This window comes from Octopus bimaculoides, chromosome 15, assembly GCF_046866305.1.
Source record: "Octopus bimaculoides isolate indiv1 chromosome 15, ASM4686630v1, whole genome shotgun sequence".
Lineage (NCBI taxonomy): Eukaryota > Metazoa > Mollusca > Cephalopoda > Octopoda > Octopodidae > Octopus > Octopus bimaculoides.
Window position 1 is genome coordinate 10721206 of NC_142942.1, and position 21981 is coordinate 10743186.

The window sequence follows — 21981 nt, forward strand, 5'->3', positions numbered from 1 at the left end:
GCACAACGGAAACAGGAAGTAAGAGTGAGAGAAAGTTGTGGTGGAAGAGTACAGCAGGGTTCGCCACCATCCCCTGCCGGAGCCTCGTGGAGCTTTAGGTGTTTTCGCTCAATAAACACTCACAACGCCAGGTCTGGGAATCGAAACCGCGATTCTATGACCGCGAGTCTGCTGCCCTAACCACTGGGCCATTGCACCTCCACAAGCAGACTTGAACAAGGGCTAAAGAACTACTACTACTACTATCACTGCCGCTACTGCTACCGCTGCTCCTGCTGCTGCACCTGCCGCTTTGCTACTATTTATAAATTAAGTGAAATTTAAGTCGAATAGGCGAATAGAAGTTCCTCTTTTTCTTCCGTTGTCTCTTGACAGTGTAAGAGATTAGGGCGGAGTGACAGTTCTTGACCTGAAAGAAATTTTATGAAGTATGGATCAAAGGCCGGATGTCTCAAATTTTCAAACAAATTTTCTAAGTGATCTCCTCCTCGACTTGCAAGAAATAACCCACTCCCGTCTTGAAAATGAAAGTGGGTTACATTACATTATAGTGTAATCCTAAATATGGAATGTTCTACAGAAAGGAAAAAAAAACATGACAGTTATGGTTGGAACATCTTTGATCATCAGGCATAGCTCACTTATGCTAAACAACGACAAGAATTAAGTTCTTGTTTCAGAGTGGCAGTAGAGAAAAGCCACTTTTCTTTGTACTGAAGACGTGTAAAATATTTAGAACGCCTAACGTCTTTTTCTTCAGTAGAAACGTCTGCTGGTGCACATCCTATAGGCCAGAGACGACTACGAGTACAGTTGTAAGCACAAGATACTTTTTTGAAACAAATAACCTGTTACCTTATCGATACCTGAATGGAGGTAATAAGGCTCAATCTAATCATTAAAAATAATAAAATAAATGCGCCCTTTTAAAGCCTAGCCAGGCTCATGGGCCCGGTTTCCCGATTTCAGTGGCGTATGCGTTCCCTAGCTGGACAGGACGCCAATCCATCGCAGTGTTATTCATTTTTGCCAGCTGAGTGGACTGGAGCAACGTAAAATGAAGTGTTTTGCTCAAGAACACAACGCGTTGCCCGGTCCAGGAATCGAAACCACAATCTTACGATCATGATGCTCACACCCTAACCACCAAGCTACGCGCCTCCACCAATCTAATCATTAAAACATTGTGTGTGTGTGTTGACACTCCGTCGCTTACGACGTCGAGGGTCCCAGTTGATCCAATCAACGGAACAGCCTGCTCGTGAAATTAACGTGCAAGTGGCTGAGCACTCCACAGACATGTGTACCCTTAACGTAGTTCTCGGGGATATTCAGCGTGACACATTTTGTCAAGGCTGGCCCTTTGAATTACAGGTACAACAGAAACAGGAAGAAAGAAAGTTGTGGTGGAAGAGTACAGCAGGGTTCGCCACCATCTCCTGCCGGAGCCTCGTGGAGCTTTTAGGTGTTTTCGCTCAATAAACACTCACAACGCCCGGTCTGGGAATCGAAACCGCGATCCTATGACCGCGAGTCCGCTGCCCTAACCACTGGGCCATTGCGCCTCCACAAGCTAAACATACTACAGCTTAAAATCTCACAAACTGCAGGGGACTCTAAATGATTAAATCGCAGATAATCTTTTCAACTTTTGCGATTTATTCTAGTATAGCGTTTTAACAAGGAAGCCTCTAAATGTTATATGGCCTATGGTGTCACCAAGTCTAAATCCGGTTTAGCATCCTCACCTCCATTTAGTAACAAATAGCTATCCTGTGACTTACATCCACTGCTGAAACTAGATATACGATTTTTAAAAGGGGAGAAAGAGAACAGAGAACTCATTACGTAATCTAAAGCTTATATTAGTCTTTTATTGATTGTAATTGTTATGGGCGTGAATCAAGGGCTGACATGAAACTCTAGGCTCTTGATTCACTACTGTAGCAATCTTAACTAATAACAGAATATATATATATATATATATATATATATATATATATATATATATATATATATATATACATATATATATATATATATATATATATATATATATATATATATATATATATATATATATATATGTATATATATATATAGGTAGATAGATAGAGAGAGAGAGAGAGAGAGAGAGAGAGAGAGGGAGAGAAAGAGACAGGTATAAAGAATAAATAAGTAAATATTTTCTCTCTCTTTCCCTCTCTCTCTATATCTTTTACTTGTTTCAGTCATTTGACTGCGGCCATGCTGGGGCACCGCCTTTAGTCGAATAAATTGACCCCAGGACTTATTCTTTGTAAGCCTACTACTTATTCTATCGGTCTCTTTTGCCGAACCGCTAAGTTACGGGGACATAAACACACTACCATCGGTTGTCAAGCGATGTTGGGGAGACAAACACAGACACACAAACATATACACACACATACATATATATATATACATATATACGACAGGCTTCTTTCAGTTTCCATCTACCAAGTCCACTCACAAGGCTTTGGTTGGCCCGAGGCTATAGTAGAAGACACTTGCCCAAGATGCCACGCAGTGGGACTGAACCCGGAACCATGTGGTTGGTAAGCAAGCTACTTACCACACAGCCACTCCTGCGCCTATTAGAAATATGGAACGCTTCACGAATTTGCGTGTCATCCTTGCGCAGGGGCCATGCTAATCTCTGTATCATTCCAATTTTTAGAATATGTACCGCCGTAGAGCTAGTACATATATATATATATATATATATATATATATATATATACAAACATACAGACAGACAGATTAATAGATCGAGAGAGGGAGAGAGAGAGAGAGAGAGAGAGAGAGAGAGAGAGAGAGAGAGAGAGAGGGAGAAAGAGAGAGAGAGAGAGAGAGAGAGAGAGAGAGAGAGAGAGAGAGAGAGAGAGAGAGAAGGGGAGAGAAAGAAAGACAGGCAGACAGACAGACAAACAGATAGATTCGTGAGAGCGATATGTTCGTGAGTTGTTCACTGAAAGCAAACCAACTCGTTGCCAATTCAAATATGTTTGAGAGATATTCGAACCCGTAAAAGGCTTTTCACAGCAATTTGTCACGGAGAAAAAAAAAATTTACATGAGAGAAAAAAAAAAATAGCAGGGAGAGTGTAAAAACAGCATAGTCAGCTCAGAGTTCCCCCCTATCGGACTGATGGATATCGTCAGCCTCATCATCAGGACGTTTTGTGTATACTTCACATAAATTCCAACATCAAGTACAGGACATGACTCTTCTCAACTTTGAAAATTACTCTTTCAGCTCGAGAGCTGCAGCCAAAAACATTTTTAAAGAGGTAAACTTATACTAGGATATACAACAACCCATTCATTTGTGCTGGCTTTATAATTATCTGTCATTAGATCTCACGTATTTCCTATTTGCAATGCTATGAATAATTTCTATTTTTAATTTTGCTTTCTCGTCTGAAAAGCAAACACCTATTCATTAATTCAGTTTCGTTTTTTGTCCACGTTTCACGCTCACTCAAGCATATAAGTGTTATCTGTAGGTTGTTTCTTTTAATAATTTTTAATTTTTATTTCTTACTACTTAACCAAGGAGCAATGACCGCAACTATTTTCTAGGTCTCTGAGAACAATAAAAGTAAAGAAGGAAGTTATTCTCAGACCAGAGGCTTTGTTTGATTTTTTGACATTTGCATGAGAGAGATTGCTTGCAAGATATCCAAGAGTTTTTGATCTTTAACGTTTTACACATTTCAGTCATTGAACTGCGGCTATGTCGGGTTTCTACCTTCAAGGGTTTAGTCCTGGGGTCGCCAAACTTTTTCAACCATCGACCCCCTTTAGCCACTTCTCCTTCCGCATCGACCATTCTCCTCATTTAAAATATCTTAATACCATACCCTACCATACCATATCTCAAATGCGTACCGGGTACTGATGCTGGCAATGTTAGTTAAAATATACATGTAGGACGCTGACTGAGTATTTCAAGCAGTTTATCTGTGTGAGCTGGTCTTTCTCACGCTGACTCCCATTCGACCCCTTGGCTATCATCAACCCCCTGTAATTCTTCGCCGACCCCTTGGACCCTCTTTGGTGACCCCCTCGAACCCCCTTTGGTGACCCCTGGTTTAGTCGAACAAAACGCTTTTCGTTTATATTTTGTATCTAGAACTTATTCTATCGTTCTCTTTTACGCAATCGCTGATTTACGGGGACGTAAACAAACCAACACAGACATGGGAGAAAAACACTCACACAAAGACACACACAGACATACATATATGTTCCTAACCCAAAATTCTTGGAGATGGTTGCACATTCAGATATATGAATTGGCGATGTCATAAGTATAATCAAATATATATATACATACATACATATATATATATATATATATATATATATATATATATATATATATATATATATATATATATATGTATATATATATATATATATCACGTAAAAGCTTCATCGTTGGCTCCAGTGCACTTCGAGTTTAAATTATACGGTGGACTTAAATCGCTTGATACGTAAAAAAAATAACGTTCAGAAGTGGAGTAAAAATGGCGATCGCGACTTTCTAAATGGCATTAGCGTTGCAAGCAAAATAAAATGTTACTCACTATTGTTTAGACTTTTGATAATATTTGATAGTTAGTTCTTTGTATTTTCTGGACTTGAGGTCAATCTGTCAGATAAACTTTAGTTTGGAAATTCGTCTTTCCTTCAAAAAGTAAAAAAAATCTGGCATTTAAAAAACTCACCGCTTACTTGTTTTCAACAGATGCAGTTGAGTTGTGTCAGTGACTAGGCTGCGTAAATGTGATGAAAATGCTGACATCTCAAGAATATAAGAAAACTGAATATTAAAGTTTCTCTGTGTTCATAAATGTCTAAAATGGCTTCTCCGTGATGCAATTTCAGATTGCATATGAAAATTCAATAACATTATTAATGACTAAGAGCTAAACTTCGTGTGCAGCTGATATAACGATATGGTGTGAAATTCGTAAATGGTTTGTTAAACAAAAAACAAAAAGGATTTAAGGTAGAGTTTCGTAAGATGAGGCCTGGCAATATATTAGCGGGGTCTTAGGTTACTTTAGAATGGGGTGTGTAAGTTGATGACAAGTGAATATAACCTGCAATAAACTTTTAATTTAAGCGTCTTTTGAATGTGTGTGTGTATGTGTGCGTGTGTGTGAGAGAGAAAGAGAGAGAGAGAGAGAGAGAGAGAGAGTGTGTGTTATTTCTTTACTACCCACAAGGGGCTACACACAGAGGGGACAAACAAGGACAGACAAACACGGATTAAGTCGATTATATCGACCCCAGTGCGTAACTGGTACTTATTTAATCGACCCCGAAAGGATGAAAGGCAAAGTCGACCTCGGCGGAATTTGAACTCAGAACGTAGCGGCAGACGAAATACCGCTAAGCATTTCGCCCGGTGTGCTAACGTTTCTGCCAGCTCGCCGCCTTTTGTGTGCGTGCGTGTGTGTGTGTATCCTACGTAGAAATTTTGTTCTTTAAGGTGGGACAGGAATTTTTTGTTTTTGTTTGTGGCAAATTGAAACGGTGCGTAGGACAAAAAGGTTTGAGTATCATTGATCTAAGGCAAATATGCTAAACTATCTTTCTCGTGGGCGTTCTGTATTTAAATAAGCCTCTCTCTCTCTCTCTCTCTCTCTCTCTCTCTCTCCGCTTTCGACATTTCTCATTGTCGAGAATGTTTGCAGGTTTTCCCCATCACACTAGAGTCATTCAACTGTGAATAGGCTTATCTGAAGAAAGATTCACAAGTTCCATTACAGTGTGTGGCCTTAAAAACTCCTGTATCCGTAACACAACTGCATCAAGACAGTGTGAAGCCGTTCTCATTGTATATACAAAGGGACCTTAAAAAACCATGGTATACACACACACACACACGCACACACACACATATATATATATATATATACGACGGGATTCTTTCAGTTTCCGTCTACCAAATCTACTCACAGGGCTTTGGTCGACCCAGGCTATAGTAGAACACACGCAGTAGGATTGAACCCGGAACCATGTCGTTGGGAAGCATATACATACCATATATATATATACATATATATATATATATATATATATATATATATATATATATATATATATATATATATATATATATATATATATATATGACAAAATGAGATCTGATAGTTTCGACTGGATTGTTCAGCATACCTTCTATTAAAACAATAATCTTTAATTTCAAGATTTATGTAAGATTTGGTAACTGCTTCAAGAGCAGTAGCTCAAGTGAACACGTAAAGCGCTCCCTTTTAACAGGTTTGTGCGACAAGAAATGTTGCTCCCTTCTCCATCGACCCCCATTCCATACTGGTTAACCTTATCAAGTTGAGTCAGAGCGTTACAGATCTCGTCTGGTATCTTTCTCTGGAATGCAGACGCACAGTTTATCGTCAACTTCAGATTTTTATTGATCAGAGAAGCCCAGTTTCTTGTCAGCCTCCTTCTTTTACTGAAGATAAGGGTGACACGTAACACATGTCTATATTTCTCACGACCGCTCACACACAGTTACACAGAGAGAGAGAGAGAGAGAGAGAGAGAGAGAGAGAGAGAGAGAGAGAGAGAGAGAGAGAGAGAGAGAGACACGCACACAAACAAACACACACACACACATACACTTGTATGGAGCAACGCTATTCATGTAATATGGGAGGTTTTTATGACTATAACCCCATCTTATATTTTAGGTGACACATTAAAATCAAATCCTGTTACAAGATACACAAACGTTTCACAACTGAATTCTGCTATACCGCTTATACATACATGCATACATACATACATACATACATACATAAATACATACATGCATACATAAATGTATCTTTCTATCTGCCTATCTATCTATCTTTATATATATATATATATATATATATATATATATATATATATATATATATATAATATAAAAAATATATATATGCATATATACATACGTATATGTACATATTACATCTATAGGTATATATACATCCATATGTGGCACAGGACGTCACGAAACGTATACAATAAAAAAATAAGAAGTACGAGTACATGGAATATGAACAACAAAAAAAAAACACAAATGGAAAATAAGACAAACAACACAAAGAACGACCCTTCATCAGTGTTCGAAAAAATAGTTCATATTCTATGTACTCGTACCTCATAATTTTTATTGTATGTTTCATGACGTCCTGTGCCCACATATGCATGTATATATACGTATATATGTAAGTATATATATATATGTATGTATATATATATATATATATATATATATATATATATATATATATATATATATATATATATATATATATATATATATATATATATATATATGCCATGATAGATCGCTAACCAAAACATGGACCCCAATAAATGAACCCCAAAAAATTTTCAACTTCTTGCCTAATGCGAGCCGAGAGCAATTTCTTAGATTGTTTCAGTATTACTTGTCAAAAGTGAAACAATGACATCTCTATTGTAACGTGAGATAGCAGTTTCAGTTTTAATAGTTTCACTATGTATACTTTCTCTATATATATAATATATACGTAGTAAAACTATTATCTCACATTACATATATACATGCATTTCTCTCGGTGAGATTTATAATTAGATCATTTCTAATTTTTGTAATCAGTGATTGTGTTTTCACTGAAAATATATATATTTGCAAGAGTTTGACAAGCATCTTCAGCCAGCTAGTGTTGCTACTTCAGGCTGATGACGAGCAATGAGTCAGAAACATGTCCCTGAATGCACACTGGGAAAATATAAAGATACAGGCAATGTGTCAAGGCCGCAGGAAGCGGTCCAGCTTCGTAGGGTTAAATAGCAGCTGTATGATTCCCTTATTGGGACTGTCACTTTAAGTTCACAATATACAAGTGCTTTATATATATATATATCTGCACATATATATGTATTTATACATATATGTATATATATATATATATATATATATATATATATATATATATTTACATGTATTGATGTATATGCATATATTATATATATATATATATATATATATATATATATATATACATGTATAGATACATATATATTCATGAGTATATATATATATACATGTATATATATTATGTATATATATGTATATATACACATATGTATATACATGTATGTATATATATATATATATGTATATATATATATATGTATATATATATATGTACTTGGAAGAGGATGCGTGGCGTACAATCATATAATAATATAAATAATATATATGCATATATACATACGTATATGTACATACTTATATCTATACGTATATATATATATATATGCATATGTGGGCACAGGACCTCATGAAACATGTACAACAAAAAAGTACGAAGCACGAGTACATGGAGCATGAACTATTCTTTCGAACAACGAAGGACACAAATGGAAAATAAAATAAACAACATAAAGAACGACCCTTCATCCGTTGTTAGCTTCGAAATACGTGACTAGAGAAACAGCCAACAACCAATGAAGGGTCGTTCTTTATGTTGTTTATTTTGTTTTCCATTTGTGTCTTTCGTTGTTCGAAAGAATAGTTCATGCTCCATGTACTCGTGCTTCGTACTTTTTTGTTGTACACGTTTCATGACGTCCTGCGACCACATATGCATATATATAGAGAAAATTCACAAAAATAAAACAAAAGACGAAGACAAGTGGTGTAGACAACAAACAGATGTATTAGTTTAACGCCCGGGAAGTGAAATAGTCTTTAATGTTTCGAGCCTGCGCTCTTCCACAGAAAGGAACACAGAAAGAAACAAGGAGAGAAAATAAAGAATGAGTAGTGGCTAAAGTACAAAAAAAGTTTAGAAAAGTTCAAAAGGTTCAAAAGCTTCGAACGTCGTGGTGTATTGGAGCGATTTCTCATCAATGGAAGCGTCCAGTGTAATCCATGGGCAAGAGAGGTTCAGCTGAAGTGTACGAGAGTAGAAAGTCCAGGTAGAAAATCTAGGTAGGCTAGTCCGAAGTGAAGAAGGTGTAGAAAATCCAAGAAAAGTTTGAGAACCCTAATTTTTCCAGGTTTTTGTTGATGTATGTATGCATGTATGTATGTATGTATGCATGTATGTACGTATGCATGCATGCATGTATATATGTACATATATATGTATGTATTTATGTACGTACACACACACACACACACACACACACACACACACACACACACACACACACACACACACTCACGCACACATCACGGCATTTAATGCCTCGTATATCGTATAAATACTGGTTTAAATGCCTTATTCAAATCGTTTAAGAATTAGTTGTTCAGTAAGGTCAGGTTTTATCTGAGAATAAAATAAATTCTAATTTAAAGAAAACTATTTGAAGTGCTATCAAAGCATCGGAAAATATTTATTAACAGTGACAATGTAATGTAATCTTTTCTACTAGAAATAATAATAATAATAATAATAATAATAATAATAATAATAATAATAATAATAATAATAATAATAATAATACATAACAAAAATAGCAGGTCTTACAAATATATATAACATACAGAAAATTGCACTACTGGGTACTGCACACATTCTACGCAAAACACTTTCAATACAGTAAACATAAGAGCACCACAGCAAACCACAGCACATACCCAAGGCGCACAGAGCTGCGCTCGGTAATGAAGTGAAAGCACGTTATAAAAATAAAACTACTGAATAATAATAATAATAATAATGATGATAACAACATAAAAATACATCGACTATTGGGTGGCGTCGGTCTTCGTAAGTTTGTTGATAAAATTCGGAAATGTCTGACAAAATCCCTCCTCTCCCGTCTCTCCTTATGATAAAAAAAAAAGCTTGTTCCGACTTCAATATTTATTTCTTCGCCAAAATTAAGAAATAATCTCATGCTACCATAGAATCAGCAATGTAATAGGTCAGACATTAAGATCTCAGATAAAAAAACCAAAAGACAAACATTAAGCATACCAAACTTATGATTAAAATGTTGTTGGGTCTTTTTTTTTCGGTTTCTTTTTTAAAACTGTGACAATGTTAGCAAGAATAAAAACCGAAACCAAAGATCAAATGTCACATAATAAAAAATTAGCTATTCCTTACGTATCTCTTTTACTCTTTTACTTGTTTCAGTCATTGGACTGCTGCTATGCTGGAGCACTGCCTTTACAGTCGAGCAAATCGACCCCAGGACTTATTCTTTGTAAGCCTAGTACTTATTCTATCGCTTTCTTTTGCTGAACCGCTAAGTTACGGGGACGCAAACACACCAGCATCGGTTCTCAAGCGATGCTGGGGGGACAAACACAGACACACAAACATACACACATACATATACGACGGGCTTCTTCCAGTTTCTGCCTACCAAATCCACTCAAAAGGCTTTGGTCGGCCCGAGGCTATAGTAGAAGACACTTGCCTAAGTTGCCACGCAGTGGGACTGAACCCGGAACCATGTGGTTGGTAAGCAAGCTACTTACAATACAGCCACTCTTGCGCCTATATATATATATATATATTGCCTCTACTACAGCATATAAGTAACTTATATGCTGCAGTAGAGCCAACATGTTCTGTGTCTATCTCCTTAACTTCTTGGAGATTTTAGGTATAATTATACTAACATGTCCATCTGTTCTAATTTAATTAAATTCTGTCTTTGTGCAGCTGAGGATTGCTGTGCATTTTAAATTGATGTAATGATTGCGTTGTTCAATTAAATGGAGTTGCATGAAACGATCGTACTGCATTACCTCTGGATATCCTTGTTGCTTATTTTGATTTTAATCACCTTACTTTGAAATAGTATGGATAATACCGTACTAAATTCTGGTGCCTCAATTTAAGTACCATATTCACCTGAATATATATATATAATGCGGGGTAGACAATATTATTAGGGGTAGATAATGTGTCTCCATAATCACATCATTATAATATGTTGTCCTTCCTTCTTTTGAGACACAGTAAGTTTATGAAAATGTTCTCTACTATTTCGTACCCATGTACCGTCTCATCGATCTTTTCTTTTCTTCATACTGTTGTAATAATACATTTACCTCACTCCACTCGCTTTCAGTAATCACCAGTCCACCCGTCTACCCGTCCAGCTATGGGTGAATCGATAAGTTATTTCCAGTCAATGAAACTTACATATTCATTCACCAGTAATCTACAAGAGTGCATTAATATTGTAATTATTTACGATACTTTATCGCCAGACATCTTATAATTTCATGGAATAAGCTTTCATTTTTTATTTATCTATTTATTCTTTTTTATTCTCTTACTGGTTTCAGCCAGGGGCTGAAGCCATGCTGGAGCACCGCTTTATCTTTTATCGTCTTTCAGTCATTCGATCGCGGCCATGCTGAGGCACCGCCTCGAAGGTTTTACTGGAATGAACAGACCACAGTACTTTTCTTTCTTTCTTTCTTTCTTTGAGCCTGGTAGTTATTCTATTGGTCTGTTTTCTCGAGCACCTAAGTTACTGGGACCAAAATGAACCAATACCGGTTTCAAGCAGTGGTAGGAGACAAACACAAAGTTACACACACACACACGCGCGCACACACACACACACACACACACACACACACACACACACACACACACACACACACATACACACATATATATATATACATATATATATACAGGGGTTGGACAAAATAATGAAAACACCCTAAAATTTCAAACAAATTTATTTTAATACGATGTAGGACTGCCTTTGGCAGTAATTACAGCTGGAATTCAATACCTTGGGGATGACAATGCTTCCTGGATTGTCAAGGATGGAATTTCTTGATTAGGGATACGAAACCTGAACTTCTTAATTACTCTACATGTAATTTGCAAATTAGTAACTAATCATTTGGTATTAATGAAAGATTTTGAAAAAATTCTTATTTATAAAATAGAAAATAGAAAATATCGTAAGAAACATATTTTGCTACATTATTTGAGTAGCAGTGAAAGGGTTTGTGAGGCTGCAGTGTGTGAACGCACCATTCTTGGATCTTTCGCGTAGCCGATTCCAAGAGAGATCGAGAAACAGAGACAGACAGATGCACAGAAAGAGAGAGTGAGTAACAGAGAGAGAGAGAGAGACAGACTTATAGGCAGACAGACAGACATAGACAGAAAAAGGAACACAGCGAGAGAAAGAGAGAGTGAGAGACAGACAGACAGAGACACAAAAGGGAAGTTGACAGAGTGAGAGGCAGAGACAGAAAGCAGAGAGAGAGAGAGAGAGAGAGAGAGAGAGAGAGAGAGAGAACGAGAGACAGATAGAGTGAGAGACAAACAGAAAGAGAGAGGGGGAGGAGGAGAGATCATGTAGTTCGCTGGTACTTTATCGATGCCGAAGGGATTAAAGATAAATATGGTCTCGAACTTAGGGCGCAAAGGCATTGTATCAGACGCGCTAACAAGTCTGTCACTTCGACAGTAAGACATTGAAAGGAAAGAAAAGAAACATTGTCTGGCGATACAGTATTAGTATTATAATTATCATAATTATGCATTCTGGCAGATTAATGGTGAATGAATATGTAATTTTTGCATTGATTATGAATAACCTGTTGATTTAGCCGTCGTTACTGATGTATAAATGAACAGATGGGCGCCGGTGATTGGTGGAGTGAGGTTAGGGGTTAGGGGTAGGGTAGGGAGGGGAATATTGCAGTAGGGGAGGCGGAGAGGGGAAGAACAAACGAGATCGATTGTAGAGTACACAGTGAATTATGAAGTCAGAAAGTAAAAAACAACAAACAACAACAACAATGATAAAGAGAGGTGATTCAGTGCGAGGCTGTTTGTGTTATGCAATTTTTATTACAGATGCATAGGCGCAGGTGTGGTAAGAAGTTTTTCTTCCCAACCACATGGTTCCGGGTTCAATCTCACTGCGTGCCACTTTGAGTGAATGTATTCTCCTATAGTCTCGGACCGACCAAAGTAGTAGTAGTAGTAGTAATAGTAGTAGTAGTAGTAGTAGTTGCAAAGCCATGATCAAAAGCGTTACAGTGCCATGGTTTCTAAGACGAATTTTATCAAGGGATAAAAGTTTCATTGCTTTCTCTCTTTCGCTCTCTCTCTCTCTCCCTCCAGGAAGTATTCCTGCCCGGCTACAATGTATACTATGTGCTTCAACTCCCCTCTTGCCTCATAGACCCTGATTGTGACCGACCGTCTCATCTTATTTTCCAGCATAGAAACTATGTTATACTATGTTTTTTTTACCTCTATTTAAAAAAAAATATACAGTTGAGTGTGATTTAAGGAAGATTTGGCTGCTATTTTTAGCGGGTTGTATGTTCACATAAAGTAGTGGTTCTCAACCAGGGTCCATATAAGAATTTGTTATTAAAATTTAACTGCAATAAATTGGTCATACTTCTACAATACACGAAATATTAAAAAAAAATTTTTATACATCAAATGGCTAGATAGGTACATCTGAGTAAATTAGGGATCAAAAGAGACCATAGATAAGAAATGGTTGTGAAACACTGAAAGTGTAGCGAAGCTTCTCTCTCTCTCTATTATGTATATACATGAATGCAGGCGTAGCAGATAACAGCTAGCCTTCGGCCGCATCTTTGGACCTTATCTGAAGGCGGCGATTGGTTGGATTGCACTCTGGCGCGAGATAGAACAAAAGAGAAAAATATGCCAATACCAACCAATCAGAGTGGTGGACATTACAAGGTCCAAATATGCGGCCGAAGGCTATCTGTTATCTGCTACGCCCGCATTCGTGTATATGCATAATAGAGAGAGAGAGAGAAGCGTCGCTACAGAGCCCCCCCCCCCCCACCAGTCATTTTGTGTAAGACAAAATAGACGATACAAGATGAAATAATTGTAGCGAAGAGGTGAAAGAACGGTTGGTCATAAAGCTGGCACTTGGTCACCATTTAGCAAACGTCCGTGTGAAGGTCGGGCTGCTTGTAACGACTGTGCGACCAGGAGATGGTGACGAAGTAATGGCTCCTTTAGCGCATCGCACGGTCGGCACAAAAGTAAGGTTGGAGAACTCCCCATCTTTGTCGAACGATTCAAGGCTTAAGACCAAAACAATAGTTTAATATAAGTTACATAACCATGGTTTTATAAAATCAAAAATTCATTTTATTCTTCAAAACTAACATGGTTCTAAAGATTTTTAGGGACTTGCAATTCAGTTTGAACTATCAGGTTAAGCGGTAAGATCATAATTAAGTTTTAATTAAGTTTTATAATTAAGTTCATAATTAAGGTTTAAATGTTAATGTTTTTAATTAGGGCTTATAATTAAGTTTATAATTAAAAGTTAAGCATTAAGACTAAAAACTGAAATTTAATATCAGTAACATACTGCAGAGTTAGTTAATTAAAAAGTCGTGTTCTTTTTTCGGCACATCGGGGCTTCCATAGATCTTATGCGTTTGCAATTAACCCCTGGTACTAAAAAATATTTCCAACCATCTCTGATGTTCAGACCCTTAGTTAGCTCATACTTCATTTTATTACAGTGTTCTATTATAAGTCAAAGGGCTGGCATTATCGTTTGCACGGCCGATTAATGTTTGACGACTTTTTCTGACTTATTACGTTCCGATTCAAATTCGGCTCAAGTCGACTTGAACTTGCATCTTTTCAGAGTCGATAAAATAAAGTAACAGTTGAGTACTGGGATCAATGTAATCGACTGTCACCCTTCCCCCAAAATTTCAGGCCTTATGCCTACATTAGAAAGGATTATATTGTTCTCCTTTCTAAAAAAAAAAAAAAAAAAAAAAAAAAAATTAAACTGCCGAAACGATCAAATTTACCTTTTATCCCTTCGGATGTGATTTAATTGTCTAACTCCTTTACCCGAAAATTCATGGCTTTCTGCTAAATCAGAAACAATTACATTGGTTTCGCTGGCCAAACGTTTGCATTTTGCTCAATGGTACTCACTCCATCTCTAGCCACATAATTCTGATGAAGATAGGACAGAGTTTCCTTCTAGACATCGGGTTTTGGGAACTACAAGTCTCTCTGCTATTCTTTTTTGTATGTTAACTTAGCATAGTTAAATCGTAATAGAATTCGCAAACGGGCCATGGCAGAACAGTTTGAACATAGGCCTGATGCTACACCACCACAACAACAGCAAAAAAAAAAAGCAAACTTTCTTAATGTTCAAATGTGTGTCTTTAATGCAGAATATATTGGAATACAAAGAAACAGGAAAAAAAGAGGGGTAAGAAAGGAAAAGAAAGAAAGGACAAAAGTGGGGTGGGGGTAAAGTGGCATAAGGTGGGAAAAGAGGGGGAGATGAGCCCCATGCCCCAGAAAAAAATGGCGTGCTCAGCCACACCCCGTGGAAATGACCGCGATGGCGTTGTTGCAGAAGAATGGCCAACACTCCCGGCAGCAGCCACTGCACCTCGTGGGGCTCATTTTCTCCGATGGAGCCACTGTTATTCTTATTTTGCAAAGGAAATCGGTGGAGGCATTGCCCCCTCCCCATCAATCTTATACCACTTTACTCCCCCTTCTTTTCTTTATTTTCCTTTCTTCTCTCTCTTTTCCCCGTTTTTTTTTTCGTATATATTCTGTATTAAAGAGATTGCTATGAAATATATGTCATAATAATCATAAACTACTACTACTTCTAGTGATGACGTAATAATCAAAGTCAACTACTACTGCTAATACTACTAGTTGGTTTTATTTCTTTTATTACATCACCATTTTTTATTCCATGTTTGGTTGTCTTGAAGGTTATTTTTTTTTTAAAAACTAGCTGAAAATACATTTGGACATTTTTTCCCCTTATTCTAATATTTGTCAAAATGAAAAAAACGGAGAGCAAGGAGCAGAAATTGGGCCCCCAATGTTACCGCAATTATATGACTCTGGCTGTGAGGTTATATCTTGAGAAAAAGTACACACAAGCGATTCACTTCTTTGGGGAAGCTTTAGAACTTTCACCCGGAAATAAACACTGCCTTGTGGCTCGTTCAAAATGTTATTTGAAAGAAGGAAGGCCTGATAAAGCATTAAAAGATACTGAACTTGCTCTGCAGAGCGATAGTGCATTCCCCGATGCTGTGTTACAAAAAGCTGAAGCTTATTTTCAACAAAGCAACTTTGAGGCGGCGCTCGTTCATTTCCACCGTGGAGTCCAGTTTCAAGTCAACCAGGAAATGTTCATCAAAGGAGTTTATAAATGTGAAGAAGCAATTCTAAATGCAGTACGATGGCTGGACAAAGTGAAGAAGAAGATTGGTGAGGAGACTACAGACGAGGATAGAACTGACACCAAAAAATCAGAAGATAAAAATATGACTAGCGTATTTGTCTTTGAAAACGATTCCACTTTACCCAGTGAAGATAAAATGTGGATTCTTTTGGCAGAATTGTACGAAGACAAGAAATTTTTGCAAAAGGTGTTAAGAAAAATAGACTGCCGAAGAGAACACGGGTGGCTATCAAAACTGGTTGTTATAAACCAAATTGTGTATTTTAATAACCAGTCCAAATTCTTGTTGGCCAAAATGCCTGTAATAGAAAGATTGAAACAAGGAGCGCGTTCCAAGCTGGGTGATGATTTGCAAGAAATAAATCGAATCTACAAAGCTAAGAAATTCCGTGAATGCATTGATAAGTGTGTGAATATATTAAATACTTATTCGACAAAAGAACTCGGAAGTAAACAAAGACATTTAGCAGAAGTGTATTCGCTAATCGGAGCTTGCTATTTAGAAAAGAAAATGATGGAAGAAGCACGAATTATTTATATTAATCTATTGGCCATTGGAGATTTATTAGATGACAGCGAGATTACTTTGAATGCAGTGAGTGGCCTCATTGTGACCTACAGCGATGATAAAGAATATAAGATATTTGTAGATGTTGGAGAAACCGATAATGTCGGTATTTCGGAACTACAAGAAATATGGTTCAATTATCGACTTGGTCTTTTGTATCTCGGTGTAAACAACGAAATGGCCAAGAAATACATAAGTATGTGCATACAATGTGCTGAGACAGGTATGAATAATTATTATATTACACACAGTTATGTGCTATTAGCTTGTGCTGATGTTCGAACGAAGAACTTTAAAGAAGCTCTGAAAGACATCGAAAATTGTTATGAATACTTTAAAGAGGAATCAACAGATGATTCGGTAGCACTCCAGAATGTTCTGGACCTATTAAAAGTTATAGTAAAAGAAGAAGCAGAACGCGAAGAGGAAGAAAGACAGTTAAGAGAATCAAGGGAGAAGGATGAGGTAGAACGTTTGAAAAAAGAGCAAGAAGAAGCGGCGGCAGCTGCAGCAGCAGCAGAGGAGGCGGCGGTAGCAGCAGCAGGAGAGGCAGCTGCGGCAGCAGCATTAGCAGCAGCAGAAAAGGCAGCGGCAGAGGCAAATCAACCACCAGGCACGGCCAAAGGAGCCACAGCCGATGCAAGAGTACCATCAGTAATGACCGAAGGTACGGAAGGGACATCATTTATAACCGAAACTGAAGGTATGTCATTCATAACCGGAGACCCATCACTTATAAGCGAAGAACCCTCCGTGATAGCCGAAGAAAAGCCACCAAAGGAGGAAAAGCCACCAAAGGAGGAAAAGCCACCAGTCACGAGCGAAGGAGAACCATCAGTCGTAACCGAAGGTGAAGTCTCAGGAATAACTGAAGGTGACGAAGAACAATCACTTATAACCGATGAAGACAAAGTACAATCATTCATAACCGACCTTGAGGGGAAAGAGCCTTCAGTCGTAGAAGAAGGAGCTGTTCCAACAGCAGAACAAGAGCAACCATAACAGGAAACATACTACTAGTTCATATATATATTTATACTCACAAATTTATATACATACATATAATATACAAAATCGCGGTGTTAAATGCATACAGCAACCAGAACTTTTTTATAATTAACACTGAGAAATACTATGCTATTACATCTTTTGGATTTTGGCTTCAATATATACGTATAAATGTTTCAGTATTTTCCTATTTGTTTATTGTTATTTTTTTATTGTTTTGCACTTAAGACGTAAATCCAGACATTTGAATGTTTTACATAAATGCTTATATTCATTCAGAATAAATTAAAATACCCAACGGGTTTTGTCATATATTAAAAGAATAAATTTCTACAAGAATGATTTGAAATAGGCTCAAAGATTAAGCATCATTTTTCATGTCAGGCTCTAGAACCCAGAACAATATATTTCCTTTCTTAAGTAATGTTTCAAAGTTTTCTAGGTGGGTTGCGAAGGAAATAAGTTTTTCAATGTTCATTCTTTTTCCCCAAGGACTTCAAATGGCTGCAAATGTATACCAAAAGCTCATCACCAACTAATCTCAAAGCCAGGAAATTTTCAGCATTCCCTCGTACATACATATATATACACACACACATATGTAAGTATGTATATGCATGTATGTATGTATGTATATATGTATGTATGTATATCTGGATCTACTCTTTCTGGACTGTTTGATTCTGAACTTTATACCCTCCGGCTGCACCTCTCCTACCCACGGATTACACTGGACCCATCTTCTGATTGGAAACCGCTTCAATATACCACGACGTCTAAAAAGCTTTTGAACTTTTGAACTTTTCCACTTTTGTTAACCTCCTTTAAAAAGAATTTCTAACTTCCGGTCAGCCATTGTTATGATCAGCCATTATTATGATTGACCGTTGACTGGACACTATTCAATTTTTTTTCTCCGTGTTTTTCTCCTTGTCTCCGTATTCTTTCTGTTGAAGAGCGTACCTCGAAACGTCAAAGAATTTCCGTATTCCCGAGCGTCATACTAATACATCCTTTTGTTATTTACACCACCTGTCTTCGTCTGTTGTTGTTTTTTCGTATATTCTCCCATATATATGTATGTATCTATGTGAGTGGAAAAGAATGAGATTGGTGGGAATGTAAAAAGACTAAAGAGAAACAAATGTCTGTCATGGTTACAGAAAAGAATTGATTACAACAAACTAATATTGAAGAGTATAGTGCAGTTTGATAAGTAGATCAAAGTGTCAGTCATCTTGATATGGTTGCTTAGTTCCAGACAAGCCGATATTGATCAGGAATGCGATCAAATGCATTCTAGCCGTTACCTTTTTATCCTTTCTTCACTCGTAAGTACTTATTCTTTTATTCTTTCATTTGTTTCAGTCACGTGACTGCTGGAGCACGGCGTTTCTGTCGAACGAATCGACCCTTATTCTTTGTAAGCCTAGTTCTTATTCTATCGCTACGGTACGGGGACGTAAACACACCAACATTGGTCGTCAAGCGATAGTGGGGGACAAACACAGACACAAACATATATATATATACGACGGGCTTCTTTCAATTTCCGCCTATTAAATCCACTCACAAGGATTTGGTCAGCCCGAGGCTATAGTAGAAGACATTTGCCCGAGGTGACACGCAAGGTGAGCTGGTAGATGCGCTAGCACGCCGGGCAAAATGCTTAGCGGTATTTCGTTTATCTTTACGTTCTAAGTTCAATTTCCACCGAGGTTGACTTTGCCTTTCGGAGTCGATAAATCACTTTGTTCCCGAAGTAGAAAAATATTGTAAGGATAAAAAAATTCCTTTCAAGATTCTTTTGATAATGGATAATACCACCCAGTCATACTGAATTTTTAAAGCAGCACCATCAAAATATAAATGTTTTGTTTTTTTTTACCTCCCAATACACCATCTTTATTGCAGCCTATGGATCAAGGAGCCATTTCATCGTTTAAATCGTACTATCTCCGTTTCGCCTTTGGAAGACTCATCGAAGTGACTGATAAAGAAAATGGTCCTACGATTCAAGAATTTTGGAAGAGTTTCAACATCCTTGATGCAATAAAAGAGATAAAGAAAGCATGGAATAGAATCATCGCAAGGAACATGAAAGGAATTTAGAAAAATCTCTTCCCCAAATTACTTGACGATTTTGAAGGATTTGATAATCTTCATGAAGGTCTTCAAACAGAAACTGACACGGTCATAAACATTGCAAAGGAATTGAACTTTAAAATTTCACCTGAAGATGTTAAAGAAGTTCTTTATGCTGACAGTGATGAAATCACAAACGAAGAATTGCTAGAAATGGGAAAGTTTGAACGTGAAGAAGAAGATGAAGAATCGCCTGAAAGATGCTTCTCTGCAAAAAAGCTAAATGAAGTATTTCTTCACATCGAAGACGCAACTGAAATCTTTGAGCAGCAAGGTGCCGATTTTGAAAGAAGCTCAACTGTTGCTACAAATTTAATGAGAGGTCATGTTTGTTATCGTGAAATCTACAATGTAATGAAGAAGAAATATTTTCAACAAACAACTTTAGATAATTTTTTAACGAAGAAAACTAATGCGGACCGAACAACGAAACAAGAAAAAACTCAACAAACGGAATTAACATGTGTTTTTCTATTTTTCATTCTGTAGTTTGTGATTTAATAAACAAATCATACTCTTGAATATTGCTATTTCTATCTTAACCATTTTTTTCAATTACAGAAAGTTCAAGAATCAATTTCTTTAGTGGGAATCATTGTTTTCTATGGACGATAATACCCCACTATATGAATGTTTCACTTTACGAATCTAGTCAGGAACGAAATAATTCGTAAACATGGGGGTCTGCCTGTATATATATAATACGACTTCTTTCAGTTTTTGTCTACCAAATCCACACACAAGACATTGGTCACCCAAGGGTATAGTAGAAGATACTTTTGGCCAAAGTACCAAGCAAACTCGTTACCGCTTACCGCACAACGACCCATATACATACATACATACATACATACATACATACTATATATATATATATATATATATATATATATATATATAAGAAACCGAAATTTAATAATGAACGGTAGAGCAATAGATACGTGGTTTGTGTCCAGCCAAGGATGTGGTATTGCCTTCTTTGTTTTTCTATCTCTACTTAGTGTTTATAGAGCTTAAACATAGAGGTCGCTGGCACAATCGGTAGAGGTGCCAACAAAATGCTTAGCGACGTTGCTAAGTCGTTATTTTCTTTTGAGTTCAAATCCCGACGAGGTTTGACTTTGCCCTTTCATCGTGCCGGGAAGTAGATCTTTAGCGATAAAATAATTAATTACTGGGATGGATATAATTGATTACACTCCCGCCTAGCACATAATCTGTGGTCTTGTGCCTGTATCGGAAATCTAAACAGCAAGGAGTAACCCCACCCCTCCAGATGGTCTCTCGATGAGGTAGAAATCTCTCTCAGATTGTATCTAGCCGTGTTCGGATGGAAAACGCATTTAATACGCAGTCTCATTTATCCTTAATAAGATAGACGGTCATGGTCGGAATGCCTTTAATCGCAAGCCAAAGTAATCAGAGTTGACCTGGTGCTGCAGAGCCACAACAGCGGAAGTTGGTAAATTAATTCAATTCGTGCTATGTAAAAGCATCGTACGAACTAAGTTAAATAGCTTTAAGTGTTAGTCAAGCCAAATAATTAACTAATTAACGCATCATCTAACCTACTAACTAATTATTAAACAAGTGGAGTAAAATAAGTAAATTAATTGTAATAATAGTATTAGCCGCCACTTAATGGATATCTGTAGGAGTTTTAGTTAGATGTCATTCAGTGAAAACATGTTAACAATAATTCCGGTTTTAGTTAGTAAATATTTAACTTAGTGTTAGGGTAGCCCTTGTTTCAATGTTCTGTACACATTTCCGCCAGACACTAACGTAGAGGAATGTCTAAGCTTATCACTAAACTTCCTTCTTAGGATTTAAATCATATTGTTTTCCCTTTCCTCAAATATTTCGGGTTATTATACTCCATACAAAACATTCTCATATTACCACTCCTTGTCAAAAGACCTGTAATATCCGTAATTAAGGCGTTGAGATGACAAAATCGTTTTA

General features: G+C 37.0%; 1 protein-coding gene and 1 non-coding gene across 2 annotated transcripts; one reads left to right on the top strand and one right to left on the bottom strand.

Annotated features, from left to right (window-relative positions):
* Positions 1-2620: 2620 nt before the first annotated feature.
* On the bottom strand, positions 2621-2727 carry LOC149132411 (U6 spliceosomal RNA). The gene has a single exon (XR_016244533.1). It is a non-coding gene; the product is annotated as a U6 spliceosomal RNA (small nuclear RNA).
* Positions 2728-15756: 13029 nt separating this feature from the next.
* On the top strand, positions 15757-20505 carry LOC106872897 (outer dynein arm-docking complex subunit 4). Its single transcript, XM_014920069.3, has 2 exons — positions 15757-17862; positions 19984-20505. Exons 1-2 carry the CDS (start codon positions 15886-15888, stop codon positions 20503-20505), a joined length of 2499 nt encoding a protein of 832 aa, XP_014775555.2. The 5' UTR covers positions 15757-15885.
* Positions 20506-21981: the final 1476 nt, after the last annotated feature.

Bases quoted from the DNA above. Each gene is read 5' to 3' on its own strand.
- LOC106872897 (XM_014920069.3), top strand. From the start codon at position 15,886: ATGAAAAAAACGGAGAGCAAGGAGCAGAAATTGGGCCCCCAATGTTAC. The intron at 17,863-19,983 runs TAACAGGAAACA...AAAGGAATTTAG, and splicing joins CAGCAGAACAAGAGCAACCA to AAAAATCTCTTCCCCAAATT.